At 45.8% G+C, this 19,937-nt stretch overlaps 1 protein-coding gene across 3 annotated transcripts in view; it reads right to left on the bottom strand.

Annotated features, from left to right (window-relative positions):
* FTCD (formimidoyltransferase cyclodeaminase) overlaps nucleotides 1-19,937 on the bottom strand; it is a 296,425-nt gene that overhangs the window by 90,337 nt on the left and 186,151 nt on the right. For all 3 annotated transcript variants that reach the window (XM_029606737.1, XM_029606736.1, XM_029606738.1), the window contains one exon: nucleotides 17,716-17,811. In XM_029606737.1, the coding sequence (XP_029462597.1) occupies nucleotides 17,716-17,811 (96 nt within the window). The remainder of the gene's footprint in view (nucleotides 1-17,715; nucleotides 17,812-19,937) is intronic.

The following is a 19,937-nucleotide window of genomic DNA, read 5'->3' as shown; positions in this document are numbered from 1 at the left end:
GTAATTCACTGACCCTTCTAGCTGATGTAATGGCTATAAGAAAGACCGTTTTCCAAGTTAGGTACTTAAGGTCACAGGTATTTATGGGTTCAAATGGGGAACGCATGAGCCTAGTTAATACTACGTTTAGGTCCCATTGAATGCTTGGGGAATGAATTGGAGGTTTAATGTGAGTTAGGCCTCTCATGAATTTACTGACGAGAGGCTGTGTGGAGAGAGGCGCATCACCTAGCTTGTTATGATAAGCTGAGATTGCACTTAAGTGTACCCTTACAGATGACGTCTTAAGACCAGAGTCTGAGAGATGGTAAAGGTAATCTAGTAGCGTGGTAGTGGGGCAAGTGAAAGGATCTAAATCTTTCTGAGTGCACCATAAAGTAAACCTTTTCCATTTGTAGGAATAATTCTTTCTAGTGGAAGGTTTACGTGCAGCTATTAGTACCTGAGATATATTAGTTGAAAGGTTGAATGGTTGCAAGATCAAGCTTTCAACATCCATGCTGTCAGGGACAGGGATTGAAGGTTGGGATGGCGCAACTGACCCTGTTCCTGAGTTATGAGATTGGGAGCTACTCCCAGGCGAATGGGATCCCTGACTGAGAGATCTAGCAGTGTGGGGAACCATACTTGTCGAGGCCAATATGGGGCTATGAGTATCATGGACCCCTTGTCCTGTTGTAGCTTTACTAATGTTTTGGTTATGAGCGGTATTGGTGGATACGCGTATAACAGGCCTGAGTTCCAATGGCGAGCAAACGCGTCCTTTGGTAAGTTGTTCTGCCGGAAGAGGAAAGAGCAGTAATTGTTCACTTTGTAGTTCAGAGGTGACGCAAAGAGATCTATTGTTGGTTGACCCCAGCGTTGAAATATCTTGGTTGCTATCGCTGGGTCGAGGGACCACTCGTGTGGTTGAAAGTGGCGGCTGAGGCGATCCGCTACTGTGTTGTGGATGCCTGCTAGGTAGGTGGCCCGTAGTAGAATTGAGTGTGCTAGGGCCCAGTCCCATATTTGAGCTGCTTCCTGGCAAAGGAGGTACGAGCCCGTACCACCCTGCTTGTTGATGTACCACATGGCTACTGTGTTGTCCGTTTGGATCAGAACAGTCTTGTGTGAAAGGCAGTCCTTGAATGCATGTAGAGCATAGCGTATAGCTCGAAGCTCCAGGAAGTTTATTTGAAAAGAGGCTTCTTGTTTTGTCCACGTGCCTTGCGTCTTTAAGTGAGCAATGTGCGCACCCCACCCCAAGGTGGATGCATCTGTTGTTAAAGTCACTTGTGGAACTGGTTGCTGAAAAGGCAGGCCTTTGAGCAAGTTGACTACGGATGTCCACCAGAGAAGAGATGATCTTAGATCTGGTGTGATACGAATGGGAGTGGACAATGGTTGAATGGCTTGAATCCATTGAGATTTGAGTGTCCATTGCGGTAGGCGCATGGTCAGTCTGGCCATGGGAGTTACATGAACTGTTGAGGCCATGTGTCCGAGTAGGGTGAGGCACTGATGAGCTGTAACTCGAGATTGATTGCGAACTGATTGTGCTAAGAGGACGAGTGCCTGAGCACGGTCTCTTGGAAGAAAAGCTTTTGCTGTGATAGTATTGAGATCTGCACCTATGAACTGTAACTGGTGAGATGGTGTGAGATGGGATTTCTCGTAGTTGATGAGAAACCCCAAGGAGTGAAGTAACTGCATTGTGAGATGGAGAGAAGTGAGAGCACCGTTTTGTGTTTGACTTCTGATTAGCCAATCGTCCAAGTAGGGAAACACATGTACTCTTTGCTTGTGAAGATGTGCCACCGCTACTGCAAGACACTTTGTGAACACTCGAGGTGCTGAGGCTAGGCCGAAAGGCAGTACTCGATATTGGAAGTGCTGACCTTCCACCAGAAATCGCAGGTACTGTCGATGAGGAGGAAAAATGGGAATGTGAGCATAAGCGTCTTGAAGATCCAGAGAGCAGAGCCAATCTCCTTTTTGAAGAAGAGGTAGCATGGTGCCTAATGACACCATCCTGAATTTTTCTTTCTTTAGAAATTTGTTGAGATTTCTGAGATCTAGGATTGGGCGTAGGCCCCCAGTTTTCTTTGGAATGAGGAAATATCGGGAGTAGAATCCTCTGCCCCACTGAGGCCTGGGAACTTTTTCTATGGCCTTGGCAGTCAGTAGGGTGGATAATTCTACTTGTAAAATTGTGTAATGATAAGACACTGTCCAAGATGGGATAGGAGGATTGTCGTTTGGTACAGTGAGGAAATCCAAGTGGTACCCTTGAGATACAATTGAGAGTACCCATTGATCTGTCGTGATGGAGTTCCAATTTTGATGGAAATGAGAAATTCGGCCTCCGACAGGTAATTGTGGGCAAGGATTTTTGGAATGACTCATGCTCTCTGGTTGGATTTCAAAATCCAGACGTGGACGCTGCAGGTGGAGGCTGTTGAGGTCTGGCAGGTCTCTGGCGAGGTTGTGACCTTTGAGTAGGCCTTTGCTGTCTGGGTCTGGCTGCTGGGGGATAATACCGCCGAGGGCGGTAATATGGTTTCCTTGGTTCTCTTCTTGGAAGCCTCCTAGAAGGTTGGTGTACTTCTTGCGGCAGCTGAGATAGTTGTTTAAGGGTCTCAGTGTGATCCTTAATTGTCGCCACCGCCTCTTTAACTTTATCCCCAAAGAGGTTTTCTCCAAGGCAAGGCAAGTCTGCCAAGCGCTCTTGTACCTCTGGTCTCAGCTCCGATGATTTCAACCAGGCCCATCTTCTGGCTGTGATTCCTGACGCTGACAGTCGGGAGGCTGTTTCAAAGGAATCATATGTTGCTCGAACCTCGTGTTTACCCGCCTCCAGGCCTTTGTGCACGAGTTTTAGTAATCCGTCCTGAAACTGGTCAGGTAACTGGTGTGACAGTGTTTCTACCTGTTTCCACAGGTCTCGCTGGTACTGATTCATAAAGAGCTGGTAAGAATTTATTCTAGATACCAGCATGGCAGCTTGGAATATTTTTCTTCCTAGATTGTCCAGGAACCGGTTATCCTTACCAGGAGGTGTAGAGGCATGCTGTTTTAACCTCTTGGCCTTCTTTTGGGCCGACTCGACCACCACTGACTGATGCGGTAATTGTGTTTTTTGAAACCCTGGGATGGGCTGTACCAGATAAGTGGCATCAGCACGCTTATTGACCGCTGCCACAGACCCAGGGTGCTCCCACATTCTGTACATCAATTCTTGTAGGACCTCATGGACTGGAATGGCAAGAATTTCCTTAGGAGGATCTACGAATTGGAGAACTTCCAAAGTTTTTTGTCTGCTGTCTATCTCTGAAAGGAGGGAGAAGGGAATTGTTTCAGACATTTCCTTTATAAAATTCGAGAAGGAAAGATCCTCCGGTGGTGATTTTCTTCTATCCTCTGGTGGTGAGGGCTCAGAGAGGATATCTTCCCCTGATGAATATTCTGAGTCACTAGAGTCCAGAGGATGTTCTATAGGCCTAGAAGGCTTAAAAGGAGTGTCAGAGAGTGGTGTTTGTGGCCTGATGGGTGGTATGACACCTGAGGGGCCTGGTAACGGTTCCTGATGGAGATCAGAACCTGGATGTTGAGGTGCAGAGGAAAGAGCGTATATAAGTGAGTCCAATTTTTCCATCAGAGGTTGAAAAATGGACGTATCATGAGATGGTACCGGCTGTGCCATCGAGGTCGATGGCCGCATTGGCATCGATGGAATCTGGGGCATCGACATCAAAGGCACCGCTGGTTGCGCCCTGGATGGTACCAGTCCTGGAACCGACGGCATCGTTGATGGTGATTTCCTCGGCATCGGCATCGCGTGTACTGGCGATGGAATCGGCGATGGTATGAAGGCCGGTGTCGATGGCAGGAGAGGAGTAGTCGGTCGTGGCATCGCTTCCACAAAGGCATCCTGAACCGCTTGGCGTATATAAACGTCAAGTTCCGCCCGCATGGATGGTGTGAACAGAGCACCCATGGGGGGAGGCGGTGGTGGCGACATCAGTACAACCTCAGAGCCCTGAGGAGGTACGGTTCCTTCCGCCGGAATCGGCGAGGATCGCCTTGTCGATGGCTCGGAAGCCTTACCTTTGAGCCGGGGTTTCTTGGACGGTGCCCCGTCATCTGTCGATGGCTCACCGGCTATCGGGGTAGGTGATGCCGTATGCGGCCTACGATGCCGATGGTGATGTTTGTCTTTTTCGCGGGCTTTCTCACTGCCCGATGTTGAGGCCTTGGACGATGGTGAGGGGGAGGAAAATGGAGCGTCTCCCGACTCACCTGAGTGACGTTTTTTCAATACTACTTTTCTAATCGATCCAGCCGGAGACGATTGTTTGGAAGTAGATGGAGCAGTAACTAGTTGAATCTTGAATAGCTGCTCCATTTTGTCCAGCCGTAGACGTCGACCTTTCGAGGTCATCGTAGCGCATAAGGGACAATTTTTTACCTCATGACCCTCACCAAGGCAAAGTACACAGTCCTGGTGTGGGTCTGTGATAGACATATTTCTCGCGCATTTTGGGCATTTTTTAAAACCTGTAGCCATTTTGTGGCCGGACAGCCGTCGACGGCCTAAGACTCAGGTAAAAATGTTTTTAACCAAAAAACGGAACGGAACCGCGAGAACGGTAAAAACTCACCGCGATGACTAAACTAAGGGAGACCCTTTGCGGTTGAAGTTTTTTTTTTTGAAAGTTTTCCGTGAGGAAAATTGTGGAGAATCCCACAGGACTCCCAATAACCGCGAGGCTAACTGCTTCGCGGAAAAAAGAAGACTAAAGGGAGACCCCTGTGGCAGGGAATATCATAGCATGCTGGGCATGCTCAGTAGGCACACTGGTGCCAGTCAAAAGTTTCATAGAAACTTTTACAGAAGTTTTCCGTACATAGGGCTCCATTACTGATGTCACCCATATGTGAGGACTAGCATCCTGCTTGTCCTGGGATAAAGGAGATTCCCAGGTATGGAAAGCAGGATATTTTTTAAATCCTTATTAATGATTGTTAGGTTTTTTTTGTGCTGTTTTGAAATATTTTATTTATCTCGCCTTTCCTCTTATTCTGCTCATTAGCTTTTTTGAAATATTTTTTATTAGTGTTAATTTATTGTTTTGATTGTTTTATTTTCCTTGATGTGATTAGATTTTTTATGAGGCATGGTGATGTTTCTGTTTTCACAGTGTTGCACTGCATATGGAGTCTGACTTGTTGAGTTCCCAGTTCAGTATTTCTCTGCACATTTTTATTTATACTTTATGGTTTCTTTATTTTGTATTTGATGAAAATCTGACTGTGTTTTGCATGTGCAACCAAGTATAGTTTCTGTATAGGGATCTATACAAGCCTGGCTTATTCTACCTTTCTATTAGTAGGTGTATTGGTGTTTTAGAGTCTGGTGTAATTTGCAGTGTTGCTTTTTTATAGGTAGGGTTGTTACTGTTTGAGTGCTGGCAGTTAGTACTCATTTGGTATATTGCAATTGTAATTCAGTTTACTCATGGCTTTCCGAGTGCCAAGCTCATACCAAACACATGCTTAATACAAGTCCAGATATTTAGGGGAATAATATACTATCGTAAGTCTATTAATCCCTCCTTCTTTGCAACCTGGGAAGTTAATATAAACTTATAATAGGCCTAATACTTTTCCAGGGTTTTCTGGTTCACATCACAGTAGTGCATATAAATGTAATATATATTTTGTGATTATTTTTACCTGAGAATCTCCTTTTTTTTTATGTAAAATCTATTGTAAATACATAATTGTTTATTGTGTATGGGGAAGTCTGTGTGTGGGTGTATGTGTGCAAGACTGTAAGGTTTGCCTAGGGCACTTAAATCTATTGCACTGGTCCTGACTACTTATCTGGCTAAGACTAAGACTAGCTAGATAAGTCTTAAAAGTACTATTTATCTGGCTAAGACACACTTTTACTTTCACACTTTTTCACTCTTTCCTCTTTTTAAGAGCAGGGGAAAATTGCCCATGTTCCCACTCAGTGCTTTTACAATTAACCACTCTTTCCCTTACCCTATTGAAGGGGGTGAGGAACACATTGGATCAAAACCAATTTTAAATCAATCAATCCTCTGCATTCACACACTAATAATTTATCATAAGCCCGTATAGGTTTTCCCTACCAATGTTGCTTGGTTCCTCCAAGTTTTATATGAGATCTGACAGAGCTGCTGAGCAGAACTGCTGCCTTTTCCAAGCACCACGTCTCTCTGCTAAAGGATTTCACAGGAAATTCTCACTTTTAGAGCATATCCTTACTCTAATGACATCACCAAGAAATAGTACACAAACCTCATGTTCCTTATCCCTTCATCTCCCAGCCATCAAAATACCATGCTACAGGTAACAATCATTTCTATTTAATTTTTATATTTTTAAAAGCAGCACGGGCTTTTCACTGGGTCCTATTCTTCTCAACTGTCAATGCAATTCCTCGTGCTGATGTGGCTGTTCATGCAACTGTATGTGGTAAAACCTGGGATGGAATCCTGGTATTGCTTATGGAGTCTTTTTATCCATGCTTTTCCCAGCCACATAAATGTGTCCCAAATAATTTTATAAAAGGAATGGGGGCTTGTTATGGTTTGTGGGTATGTGGGCCCTGGGCTGAGGTGAGAGATGGTACCGCCCACGGGGAGGAGCCCCATGAGCCTCAACGTCGGGAGGCGAGGTCTCAGCTGCGGGGTGCATAGAACAGCAGGTACTGGAGAGAGAGCAGAAAGAGCACGACACTGCCCGTGGAGTGGGGAGTGTATAAAGAAAGTCACACAGACACAGAGGTGTCACGAGGTCTGTGCAGTGGGGTATGCCCAAAGAGGAGTCCTCTGTAGAGTTGATATGGCAATGGTCCCCAGAGCGGGGTATACCGATGAGGGTTCCTCAGTAGATATGATACGGCAATAGTCCGCAGAGTGGGGGGTACACTGACGAGGGTTCCTCAATAGAGATTATACGGTAGTGGTCCGCAGAGCGGAGTACTCACTGTAGAAGTAGCAAAGGTTCCAGAGGAAGCACCGGGGAACGGGGTAGGTAGTGGTCCTAGAATCAAGGCCCTCTGAGGAGCGGATAGCCAGAGACGAGGAAAGGGCCCCCGAGGAGTGGGTACCCGGGACGTCTCACGCCGAGGAAGCAGGAGCTGGAACGGGAAGTCCGTAGTGAGCGAAGCGGATTCAGCAATGTGGGAACTCGTTGCCAAATTGTAGGCAGACAGGGCCAGCTGGCTTAAAAGTCCACGATGAATGACGTCATCTGGGGGGTCGCCCCAAGGTTCCCGCCATGACGTGCATGACTGGCCCAAGAGCGCGCGAGCGTGCCTAAGGAGCTCCAAGGGCAAGATGGCAGTTTGCAGCATCCATGCTGTCCTGGGAGGCCCGGAAGCAGGGTTAGGCAGGCCAGCGATAGCTGGCGGAGGCCGCAAAACTACCCAACGGAGTTAGTGCAGAGAGGCATGAGGTCAGCAACAGCGGTCTTGCTATCACTAAACTTGCCCCAATTATTTATTTGGGGTTCCCCATGGGTGACACAGGCGCTTACTTCTGGGTTCACCCAGATCATTTATCCCTGCAGCGGGGGCTTGCTCAGTGCTCCCTACTACTTATTGCATCCCTCATATTGTTTATTTTGTATTTATTTCATTTATTGTTTACTTTTGTGCCCTGCGACATCATGACCTGGTACATTTCTGGTTCATGATATCTCTTTTGATATCATCATTGACCCAGCTGAAGTAGACATTCTGTGGCAGGGACTTCCCTATGGCCCCTAACTGCTCCCTTTTAGGTCCTGAGTTACCGCTAAGCTGTAGCAGGAGCAGCAGGAACTTCTCTTTCCTGCCGCCACTATAAAGAGTCACAGCATTGGCACAGCTACTCGCTTTGCCTTCCTCTCCTGGTATCTGCAAGCCAAGGCAGGCAGAGGCCTGCATACCTGTGGTAGCCTTAAGATGCCTCCAACTTTCAAAGTGCCTCAAGAGGCAGGGGCCAGTACTCTCATGGAAGCTGTCTGCTGCATTAGAGCAGCATGAAGCCATGGGAGGCACACAGCCACACCCCTTAAGCTAAAGACCCCTCTACAGCAGGCAAAAACATATATTTTTTTCCAGTTCACACTTTGAATCATGAGGAATAGTGTAGAGTTTGGCAGCAAAACCTTACTGCTAAAATGTATAGTGTAATGCATTTGGGTTGAAAAAACCCAAGGGAGCAATACAGTACAGTCGAGAGAGGAATCAACATCGATGGCTCCGATGGCATCGTCGTCTGCGGTACCGAGGTTGGTATCTGTGGTATCGTTGGTATCGGCGGAACCACCAGCATTGGCACGGCTAGAGGTGGCAATGCAGGCACCGGCATTGACGTAATCGCCGGCATCGGCGTGATCGCTGGCATCGGCGATGACGCCGGAACTTGTGCCTAGAAGGTTTCCCTTACCATCTGTCTTATTAGGCCGATTAAGTCTGGCGTCGATGGTAGTGCCTGGGATGTCGATGCCGACGTCGATATCAACGGTGTCGGCGAGGGAATAGAGGACATGGAGGTCAGCGGAGGATCGGTTGACTTGTGCCGCTTTACAGTCGGTTCCCCCGGGGGAGGGAGCGATGGAGCGATGGAGACACCGAGCATCCATGATGTCGGTGCCTCGATTCCGATACTGACCTGGTCGATGATGTCGATGGTACTGGTGATGGAGCATCGCCGGATCCCTCAATTCGCCGTTTTTTAAGAAGAATTTTCTTAGTGACCCCTGTTGGTGATGATTTCATTGAAGTAGACGGGGAAGGCATTGATTGGAGGTGGAAAAGCTGTGACATTTTCTGCTGCCTCAGCTTTCTGCCTTTCGGGGTCATTTCCTGGCATTGTACACATGAAGAAATTTCATGTTTCTCTCCTAAACAGATTTCACATTCAAGATGTGGATCTGTTATAGACATGGTGCGGTTACAGACCGGGCATTTTTTGAAGCCCGAAGCCATGTCTCTATCGACAGCTGTTGATGGAAAATCTCTGAGAAGAGAAGAGAAATCCTGAGAAGAGAAGAAAATCCAAAATAATTGTTTTTGTCACCATCCGGTGACAAATGAGATTTTGTGAGACCCCAAATGGGGAAAAAAGTGACTTTTTCAGTCAAATTTAGTGAGACGATCTCACAGGGCTCCTGTCACCGTGGTGCTGAGGGCAGCACGGAAAAACGATGACTAGAGTGAGACCCCTGTGGCAGAGAATATCATGGCATGCTGGGCATGCTCAGTAGCCTCAGGCTGCCAGTCAAAAGTTTCTAGAAACTTTGACAGAAGTTTTTCCCGCAATAGGGCTCAGTCAGTGACATCACCCATATGTGAGGACTAGCATCCTGCTTGTCCTGGGATAACAAAAGAGATCGCAAAAAATGTATGACAGTTAGTAGGTTATAATAATGGCTTGAGATGACGTAGCATCTGAAGTTTTGCATACGAAGATTTCACCATTAATTTCACATGAGAAATAGAAGGCAGCTACTAAAATGGTCAATGATCTTCATCGGTAAGCATTTGAGAAGATCTTAAAGATCTAAACATGCATTCCCTGGAGGAAAGGAGGGTGATATAATATACATTTAAACATCTCCAAGTAATAAAAGCACAGATGTCGGGCTCTTTCAACATGAAGGAAGTTGATAGGATTAAGATGAAAGAAGGTAGATTCAGGTGCAGCCTGAGGAAATTTCAACCTCCCTGTAGTTGTGGTAGAGACAATAATCCAATCAGAATTCATGAAAATATGAGGCAAACAGGGATAATCTCTGTGAGATAGGAAGGGACTATAAAACTGAGCAGGAGATGTGGATGGACAGACTAAAAGGGCCATATGGTCTTTATCTGCCATCGTGTTTCATGTATCTGTGTTTCAATTCTCCATTTCTTATTTTGAAATGTAGAGACTTAATGAAAAATTCTTAATGAAACATTCTTAGTGAAAAATACAGAAGGTAAAAGCCTCAAAAAGACAGATACATCACAATGGTTTCACCAATATCCTTACTCAACTCAACACCGGCTTCCAAATACATCTACAAATACACCTAGCCAATCATATCCTCCCCTCCCTCTTGTGCTATATTGAAAATTGTATGGGGGCAAGGAGGTCTGATTTATTCCCATGATTTCCCTTCCTTCACTGCACTGCAAAGTTGCACAAGCAGGTACAACATCCACCCCTCCCTCCACTGCTTTTCAAAGTTGTACATGGTTGTCTGACATCCCATAACATAAGAACATAAGAAAATGCCATACTGGGTCAGACCAAGATCCATCCAGCCCAGCATCTTGTTTCCAACAGTGGCCAATCCAAGTCTCAAGTACCTGGCAAATCCCTCACCCCATTATCCTCCATCCCTCCCAATTTCTTTGCACAATTTTCCCCATCAACTCCTTCTATCCCAAAAAAGCCCCTAACATCAGCCCAGTCTGATAAAAGAAGAGGATTCAGGCTGTTGGACCTCTCTGGAAGAAGATTGAAGCTGTCAGAAACCCCGAATGCAACTCTGAAATGCTGAGAGGGAAGGGGGTCATGCAGGGATGTTGTACTCTCCCCCTACCATGCAATGGTGGCAGGATAGAGGCATTCAGGCTGGAGCTAGGGGGAGTGGGGTATGTGTTCAGTTTAGGCAGTTATTTTCTGCCAAGTCTGAACAACCTAAGAGAGCAATTTACTAAGCTGTGCTAAGGCTATAATGCACTTAAAACAGAGTTTATTGCACGATATATCCATATCATGGTGATATTGTGTGATATTTATGATGTTATGTGCTTTTTTAAACCATTTCCACCCCCTATTAAAATGATCTGCTTTGCATGCATTTTCATGCATACATGTAAAACATCTAACACAAAGCTGATTTTTTTTTTTAACAAAAATTTGTAATTTTACAGGACTTTATATCAGTCTGTTTTTAAAGATGAATTAGGAAGCAGGGTTGAGTGGGCTGAATTTAAACTCATGACCAAAGAGGATGAACCAAAAATGGTTGCAAGTTTAAAGTCTTTACATTCTCCATGTGATCTGGTCTCCTTTGGGTTATTGGTTAATCTATCTACCCAAATGTATCCTATCATTTTGTATATCATTAATCTAGCAAACATTCGGCTGATTTCCAGATTACCCACTGTTGTCAAATTGTTAGAAAAATGGGTTCTGTTACAATTTGGGGAATTTTTGACCAGTAATAATGTGCTGACTGTGCAGCAAATGGGTTTTAGAGAAGGTGGGGATACTGAATGCTTGTGCACTGTTGGAATTAGATAAAGGTCATTTCATATTATTGGTGCAACTTGATGTAGCAGCAGCAGCATTCAATTCAGTAGATCATTCCATCCTGCTGAATCAATTGCACACCACTGGGTTTAAATCAGTTGCATTGACCTGGTTTACTTCTTTCTTAGCAGACCATTATCAACAGATTACTATAAATCAAAAATTATCTTCCTGGCAGCCAATACCATTAGGGTTCCACAGGGCTCCTCACGATCATCAGTGCTCTTTAATGATTATTTACAACCAATAGGAGCTCTGTTTCAAGCACTTGGGATTTCTTTTTACATCTATGCAGATGATCTGCAATTTACTGTACTTTGCCTTTGGATAATTCTTTACCTGAGCAAAAGTTTAGAGATTGCATGACAGCTATTCAGTCTTGGTTACTCCAGCACAAATTAGTGCTAAATGTTAAGACCACCACATTTCTACAAATAAGTCGTAAGCCTGTGAAGGAGTACCAGGAAATCAAATTTGGGAGTTCAGTTGGATTCCAAGATGACAATGAAACCTTATATTAAATCCTTGGCATGGGCTGCTTTTTTCAAAATTGCAAACCATTCAACCTTTAAAATTTCTATTGTCTCCTGCAAATTTTTGTTTGGTATTTCAAGCCTTAGTGCTCTCAAAAATAGACTATTTTAATGCTCTCTTTATTGGGTTACCTAAGAATCTTCTCCATATTCTACAGTTGATTCAAAATAGTGCGGCTAGAGTTATAAGAAGAGCCAGATATTCTGACCATATTTCACCTATACTACATTCTTTGCATCAAGGAAAAACTCAAATTTAGACCTAGATTCATCAAAATACTTTAAATAAGGTGAAAATGGCATCCACAATAAAAAGGACGTGTGGTTAGACTAATTTCCTTGCTCTCACATCACATAGATATTTCCGCAACGCGCAATAATTTTCATACCGTTGCTGTGCATTACTCTATCGTATTTGACATTAGGACCCGCTCAATTCCATTAACTCCACCCAAACACCTCCCACTTGCATAGAAAATGACACATTAGCATACTAACGCACGTTGTGCTATTTACCGTGTAACTGGTTGTTAACTTTAGTCTTTAAGTCATTGCATCTTAATAACATCCATTTTGCAGGTCTTATTGATCTTTTTGCTCCAACCAGGTTGTTATGTTCTGAAGGTCAGAATTATCTTCTGACCTTCTGAATTATTCTTCAAGTGATAAATAGCAGCAAACCAGACTGAGAGCTTTCTCCCAAATTGGATCTGTTCTTTAGAATAATATGCCTCCTAATCTAAGAGCATGTGAAGATTTTAAAATTTTCAGAAAGCAGCTTAAATCCAATTTCTAAGCGTGTTTTGGGAAATATGTTATATAATGTTTTGATGTGTTTATGAGTGTTGCAACCCACACTGATCAATCTGTTATGGGATTTAGCATACTCTAAACATAATAAATACATAAACAGATAGATAGCTAATCTCATGCAAATAAAATAAAATGATTGACTTAGAAAATTATGAGCCCCATTAGCGCTTTTGGGGGTGTACTTATTTTTTTCCAGGGACATTGGGATGCTAACATGCCCCCCGATTCCCTACCTCTATGATAAAATCCCCCCAGGGTCTTGCAAGACACTGCTGCCTATTGAGGAATCACAGACTCAAAATGTGTAAAAAAAAAAAGAAATAAATGTCATTCAACAACACACTGTCCCCCTTCCCATTCCCTTCCCCACTGTAGCAAATTTCACCACACCTACCAAACCCTCCTCAAGCAGCAGATCTGTCATTCAACAACACACTGTCCCCCTTCCCATTCCCTTCCCCACTGTAGCAAATTTCACCACACCTACCAAACCCTCCTCAAGCAGCAGATCCCTCAGACCTGTCATGATCCTCCCTTCCAAAAATACAAGATCCATTTCTGGGGCCTAGTGGGGCTACCCATCCCTTCCAACCACCTGTGCTTAAAGCTGCATCATCAGTGGTGCAGTGGTGGCCTGGAGTTTCCTCTATCTCTGGGACTGGTCAACTATATTTACCAAAATGGCACCAACCGGCCATTGCCCCCTATCACTTGATAGGGCAAATGGCCAGTCGGCACCATGTGGAAAGATGGTGTTGAATCAGAAATAAGAGTGTGGAAAGACTAGAGGTCCAATTTCACATCAAAAAACTTAATTATTTTTTCTCACAACAACTCCACTGTGCCAAAATGTTCAAGATAAAATCAGTAAGAACAGCACTCCCTGTATATGAGGAATTATTAATGAAAAGTTTATTTGAATTTACTGTCTTGTCCCTCCCGACGCAGCCTTTGGGTGAAACACGGGATACGTGTCAGGGAGCCATCTTACTGATTTTATCTTGAATATTTTGGCATAGTGGAGTAGTTGTGCTAAATAAAGAATTAAGTTTTTTTATTTGAAATTGGACCTCTATTCTTTCCACACTCTTATTTCTGATTTGACTGTATGATTGGGTGTAGATTTTTCTTCTGTTATTTTTGTGAAAGATGGTGTCAACCAGATCCAAAGCTAGGGGATATTCTGGGTTGCCACTGCACCACCAACAATGCAGATTTAGGTAGGGGCTTAAGGGTGGGGATCCAGAGACTGCCTAGATGAGGTGCTTAACCTTAGCTGAAAACTCACCTGCATATCAAATTATTTGAGTAAGGTGATGAAAAATGGAGTACACTTGGTAGTGAAAAAGTAAATAATGTATATAAATTTATTTTGTATCAGTTCCTATCACTGATCCATCCCAACTTATTTCATGTAAATGACTTCTTGCCTTCTCTAACTTTCAACTTGCTGGCTTCCCTTGTCCCAGTATCCTCTACCTCCTCTGGGCTTCGTTCAGAATTCTGTTGGCCATCTAATTTTAATTCTATATTGTGATGAGTTGAGCCAGAGCGGAGTCTCTGTGCTGTAAAACTTTTTAGGTGTTTTCCTCAATGGGACGGTTACTTTGCAGGAAGGAAACTACATTTCCCAGGTGCCCTGGTAGTCAGCCTCAGGAAGGATTGGGGGCAGGGAAACTCAGGGGCGGTTTCTTCCTAGGGAGGGGCACTCTATCTAACATTAGCAGATCGATACTCTAAGACCGCGTAGAAAGAGTGCGGCATTGCCAGGCGCACCCTTCCTCCCCGCACGCACAGTTCTCTTCACTTAGCGCTCGATACTCTCTTCTAATTGCATGCAAATGCATGCCACGGCTGCGAAGCCTTAGGCAAGCGTTAGGCCCGCGCAACCCATTTTACTGTATAGAGCGCCTATACAGTATCCTGGGTTCGCGGGCCTAACGCTTCACAGTCGCGCTGGTATCTGTTATTTCAAATGTCATTTCAAATGACATTTGAAATGACAGGTACCAGGAAGTGGACAGGTACCAGGAAGTGGACAGTTATGTTCCCCGATGCTCAGCAAACTTTCCCCTAGCCCCCGCTTACCTGCCCTGGCCCCGTCCGGTCTCCGGTCCAGCCCGTCTGGTCTCCAGTGCAGCCCCAGTCCGGTCCCCTCCTCCCGAAGCAAAAAAAAAAAAAACCCGAAAAAGTAGCAAGGCTCGTGCTACTGTAGTCCCTTCTCCCTTCTCCTCTCCTCCCGATTGACGTCACGATTGACGTGACTGCCTTGAGCGCTGAAATCGCACGGGCATTCATTCACTGCCGGCGGGGGCCGTGCATTCATCCAGGCAGAGGGAGCCGGAGGCCGTTTTCGCCACCGGCTCCCTCTGCCTGGATGAATGCACGCCCACCCGGCCGCCTTGAGCGCCGAAATTGGGAGGAAGGGAGAAGGGACTACCGTAGCAGGCCCGAGCCTTGCTACTTTTTCGGTTTTTTGGGTTTTTTTTGCTTCGGGAGGACTGGGGCTGCACCGGAGACCGAACGGGGCCAGGGCAGGTAAGCAATGTTTTTACACTTTTTTACACCATTTTTTACACTTTATTCCCATTTTAATTTTCGAACACCACACTAACACCACGTAGAGGGTAGCGGTAAACTAACACGTTAAGGCCGCGGCAAAATAGCGGGTTACAAAGGAGATAATCTGAGCGCGCGTCACAGTATCGTAGGGGAATAGCTAATTCCTTCATTATACAGCTAATTCGTTCATTTACATATCATATACATGCTGCGTGTGGAAAGGGTTATGCGTCTGTTTTAAGAAGCGCTAAGGACGCGTGAAACTGGAGACTGTATCGCTGGATCGCCTTACGCGTCCGAATTGTGCGCTCCCAGCACGTTACAGACGGGAAATCTTCAACCGAACGTTACAGTATCGAGCTGAAAGAGAGTAGCCCTCCAAAGGAGAGAGAGAGAGGAGAGCTGGAGGGAAAGCAAGTAAGATCCAAAACCTGAGGCTGGGGGATGGTGCCCAGGCAGACCTTTTCCACTAAAAGCTAAGTCAGCTCTAACAGATGGTTTTTAGAACTGCACAGCAAGGGGAGCTTGTGGCAGCGAAAAGAGTTGTTTTACTTAATTAAGGCAGCTGGAGGAAAAGAGGTAATTAGGACCTGGCAGCTGGCCTAACGAGACGTTCCTGCAGTGGGGGAGGTTTCAGTACTATGTTAGACTTGGGGGAAGTAGAATGTACTGGGGGAAAAACCTACGTAGCCCACATGTTGTGCAGGGGAAAGTATATTAGAAACTCAGAGTGAGAAGCTTGGTTGGTAATACTTTTTATGTTGAGTATTTTTCCTTTCTGTGGAGTTTGGTTTAATTAATAAACTTCAGTACATAAGAAACTCCTGCCTGAATGTAATATGTTATGTTAAAGGGCTGCCTGGGAGGTGACCCTTACTCTAGTGGAGAATGAGGGAGGATTGGTCTCAGGGGCCTAGTGGTAAGAGGGCCTTCCCTTACAAGTGGTGCTGACCCATAGCCTCCTTGCCTTATGGTTATCCTCTACTCCTGTCTCGCGGGAGAAACTTCAGGAAGGGATCTGCTATAAAGGACTTTGTGGAAGCAGTCCTTGATAATTAGCCCTGAGCCCGAAGTCACCGCTGAGGACCTGCCACCAGGGGCACCGTCATCGCCACAATATGACTTCCCATAACTGTCTGAGGGTTTTCAGGACATGTACAATTAATATGAATGAGAGAAATTTCTATACACTGGGTTGGCAATGCAAGCAGATTTATGTCATGGATATTCATTATGGATATCCTGAAAACCCGACTGGCTGCCAGGATCAGTTTGGTAAGTCCTACTCTACACTCTGAATCAGTGGTTCTCAAACCAGTCCTTGGGACACACCCAGCCATGTTTTCATGGTATCCACAATGAATATTCATGAGATAGATTTGCATGCACTGCCTCCATTATATGAAAGTATATCACATCCATATTTATTTTGGATAGCCTGAAAACCCACTTGGCATGGGGTCCAGAGGACTGGGATGAGAACTCTAGCTCTGTGCTATTTTTTCCCATCTGCCTTTCTGTTCTGATATTCTTTCTAACATTCGGAGAGATCTGTTTTATGGCTGACTTACTGAAATTATGGAAAGCTGTCAAGACTAGGGATGTGAATCGTGTGATCGATCGTCTTAACGATCGATTTTGGCTGGGGGGGAGGGAAATCTGATTGTCATGGTTTTTTTTGTTAAAAAATTGTCAAATCGTAAATAGGTGGGAAAACCGGCACACCAAACCAACCATAAAACCCACCCCGACCCTTTAAAACAAATCCCCCACCCTCCCGAACCCCCCCAAAATGTTTTAAATTACCTGGGGTCCAGTGGGGGGGGGGGTCCCGGCGCAATCTCCCGCTCTCGGGCCACGGCTGCGTTAATAGAAATGGCGCCGGTGGCCCTTTGCCCTTACCATATGACAGGGCAAAGGTAGCGCCGGCGCCATTTTGGTTCCTGTCACATATTGGCAATACCGCCCGAGTGCAGGAGGTCGCTCCCGGACCCCCGCTGGACTTTTGGCAAGTCTTGTGGGAGTCAGGAGGCCCCCCCAAGCTGGCCAAAAGTCCCTGGGGGTCCAGCGGGGGTCCGGGAGCGATCTCCTGCACTCGTGACGTCGGGTGACAGGAACCAAAATGGCGCCGGCGCTACCTTTGCCCTGTCATATGGTAAGGGCAAAGGGCCACCGGCGCCATTTCTATTAACGCAGCCGTGGTCCGAGAGCGGGAGATCGCGCCGGGACCCCCCACTGGACCTCAGGTAATTTAAAACATTTTGGGGGGGTTTTCGCATGCGTTAAAGGCCTATCGCATGCGATAAGCTCTTAACGCATGCGAAAACGCCTTACCGCATTTTGAAAAATGACCCCCTTAGCTGGATAAATCTTTTTTATTCGGCAAAGTAGCATTTGAATATTTACCCCTTGTGTTCATTCTGTGCCACCTGTAGTTAATGTGGCTATTTTATAAACCCTGTCTTACTTGCATAGATATTCACAAAAAGAAACACTATTACCTGAGTCTTGATTTCATCATCTTTGATTTCTTTCAGGTTGGTTAGAACATTAAAATAGGCACCGAACACAGCACTCTCTAAGACTTTGGCTGCCACCTGCATCAAAGAGAAATATATAGCCCTGCTTCACTATTATAGGTAAAAAAAAAGATCATACATATTTTTGTTTCAATATTTTTATTTATATATCAAGAACCACAACAACTTGAAGAAATTTAGACAAATTAACACCTGAAAGAGAGAGCACTTCCCTCAGCCAGGAAATACTAAGGATCTGAAAATACAACTTTTAATATTTCCACCCCTAATCCATCACCCTCCTCTCCCTCCCTCCATGATCATACACTTTAAGAACACAATCACTAGCTCTCGCAAGCACCTTCCTAATTTCAGAAACTGCACAGGTGGTAATAGAATTGTAAAAGAATATAATATCAAGCAGCTGCTAGAATTTAAGATATCCTCCTAACAAACACAAATACTCCTCTGTCCTCTTATTGATGCTTTTCCTCAACAAACCTTACTACAGGAAAAGCATTTTAGCATCTTCTGCAGGAGACAGAAAATGTTATACTATTGTCTTTGTTTTTGTTTTGTTTAAAAAAAAAAAAAAAAAAAGGGGGGGGGGGGAGGAACCCTCAGTCCACTCCTAAAAAATCGCTGGGGCCAGAAACTTCCCTGGCTCCCACTTACGCCATCTATAGAGGGCCCCAAAGACACAGCTGGCCTGAGGCCTAGGCCCTGCGCTGAGGTTTGAGCCATGGCCAGATCCCATTACCAAGGCCATGATTTAGTGACCTAGCCCAAGGCCTAGGTCCAGGACCAATGCTGGAGCCCTGCTCAGAAATTGCGACCAATGACCAAGACCATCGCCCAGGCTCAGACCTGAAGCCAGGACCAGCACCAGTGCTGGGGCCCAGCACAAAGGACGGGTCCCATTGTGGAGGCCTAAGGCTAGGCCCAAGCCTGATGCCAGGGCCTTGTCCAGAGGCTTGGTCCTAGCACCAAGGCATCAGCTCAGGACTGATGCTGTGGCCTAGCCCGGAGGCCTCAGTTCAGGTCCTGGGCCTGATGCTGGGGCCCATCCCAGAGGTGATTGCAATACTGAGGTCTTGGCCTAGGCCCAGGCCCAATGCTAGAAATCAATTGGGATGCTGAGTTCTGACACCAAAACCTCAGCCTAGGCCCTAACTTAGGCCCAAGCCCAATGATATCATGGCCTGCTCTGGAGATTTAGTCCCAAACCTGAGACTTTGGCAGAGGCCTATTTCCAGTACCAGGGCACAGCCTGAGGCCTCTTTCCATCACTGAGGCCTAGCCTAGTCCCATGTCAAGAGTTGGACTTGAGCGAGGCCTTGGCATTGAAACAGGCTTCTGGACTGGGTCTTGGCAGTGGGCCTGAGGCTTGGCCTTGGTGACATGACCTGGTCTCTAGACCAGTCCCTGGCTTTGGGCCTTGGTCTAGGCCTCAGCATCTCCCTCACCAATAGACCTGGCCTTCTAGCTCCTGTGTCGGGCCTGAGCCTGGCCCTAGTCTGAGGCCTTGGCATCTGAACATGACCTCCAGTCCAGATACCAGCATCAGGTCTCATCTAGGACTCTGCCTAGTCTTCACTGACAGGACCCAGCCCTCTAGGTCCTGGTGTTAGGCCTGGGCCTTGGTCCAGGTCTAAGTCAAGATCGCGGCATCATGACCCAGCCTCTGAGCCAGGCCCTGGTGTTCAGCCTTGGCCTAACCTGAGGCCTCTAAGTCAGGATCTGGCATCAGGCTGTGCTTGGTATTGGTCCTGGTATTGGGCTTGGGTCTTGGCCATGGAGGTTCCTGGACCTAGACATCAGACCTGGTCTCAGTACCAGGCATAGGCCTCGGGTCTGCTGCACTGACATGTCCCTCCATAGACAGGATAAATGGGGGCTGGGGAACAGGATCAATGATAACTTTTGTGTTGCCCTGTGTGAACAATTACTGTGCTGTCCCCTCCCCCAGGTCCCCCACATGCTTTGTGTCCCCCAGTTCATTCTTATCTCTCCAGTAATTTAAACTTTAAAATCTGACACTCCTCTCATTCTGGGTCCATTCCCTCTCTTTTGGAATCCATGGCCAGTGCATGGATATTAAATGCCCTAGGGAAACCTTAAAGCCCCCCTTCCTCCCATCCTGGCCCTCTACACACACAGAAATAAACTCATTTCAAAATGTTGCATATATAACCACAGATTTT

The sequence above is a fragment of the Rhinatrema bivittatum genome, chromosome 6 (genome assembly GCF_901001135.1).
Source record: "Rhinatrema bivittatum chromosome 6, aRhiBiv1.1, whole genome shotgun sequence".
In the NCBI taxonomy this organism is placed as follows: domain Eukaryota; kingdom Metazoa; phylum Chordata; class Amphibia; order Gymnophiona; family Rhinatrematidae; genus Rhinatrema; species Rhinatrema bivittatum.
Note: the sequence above shows the minus strand (reverse complement) of the source record. Positions and strands in the feature narration are given on the sequence as shown.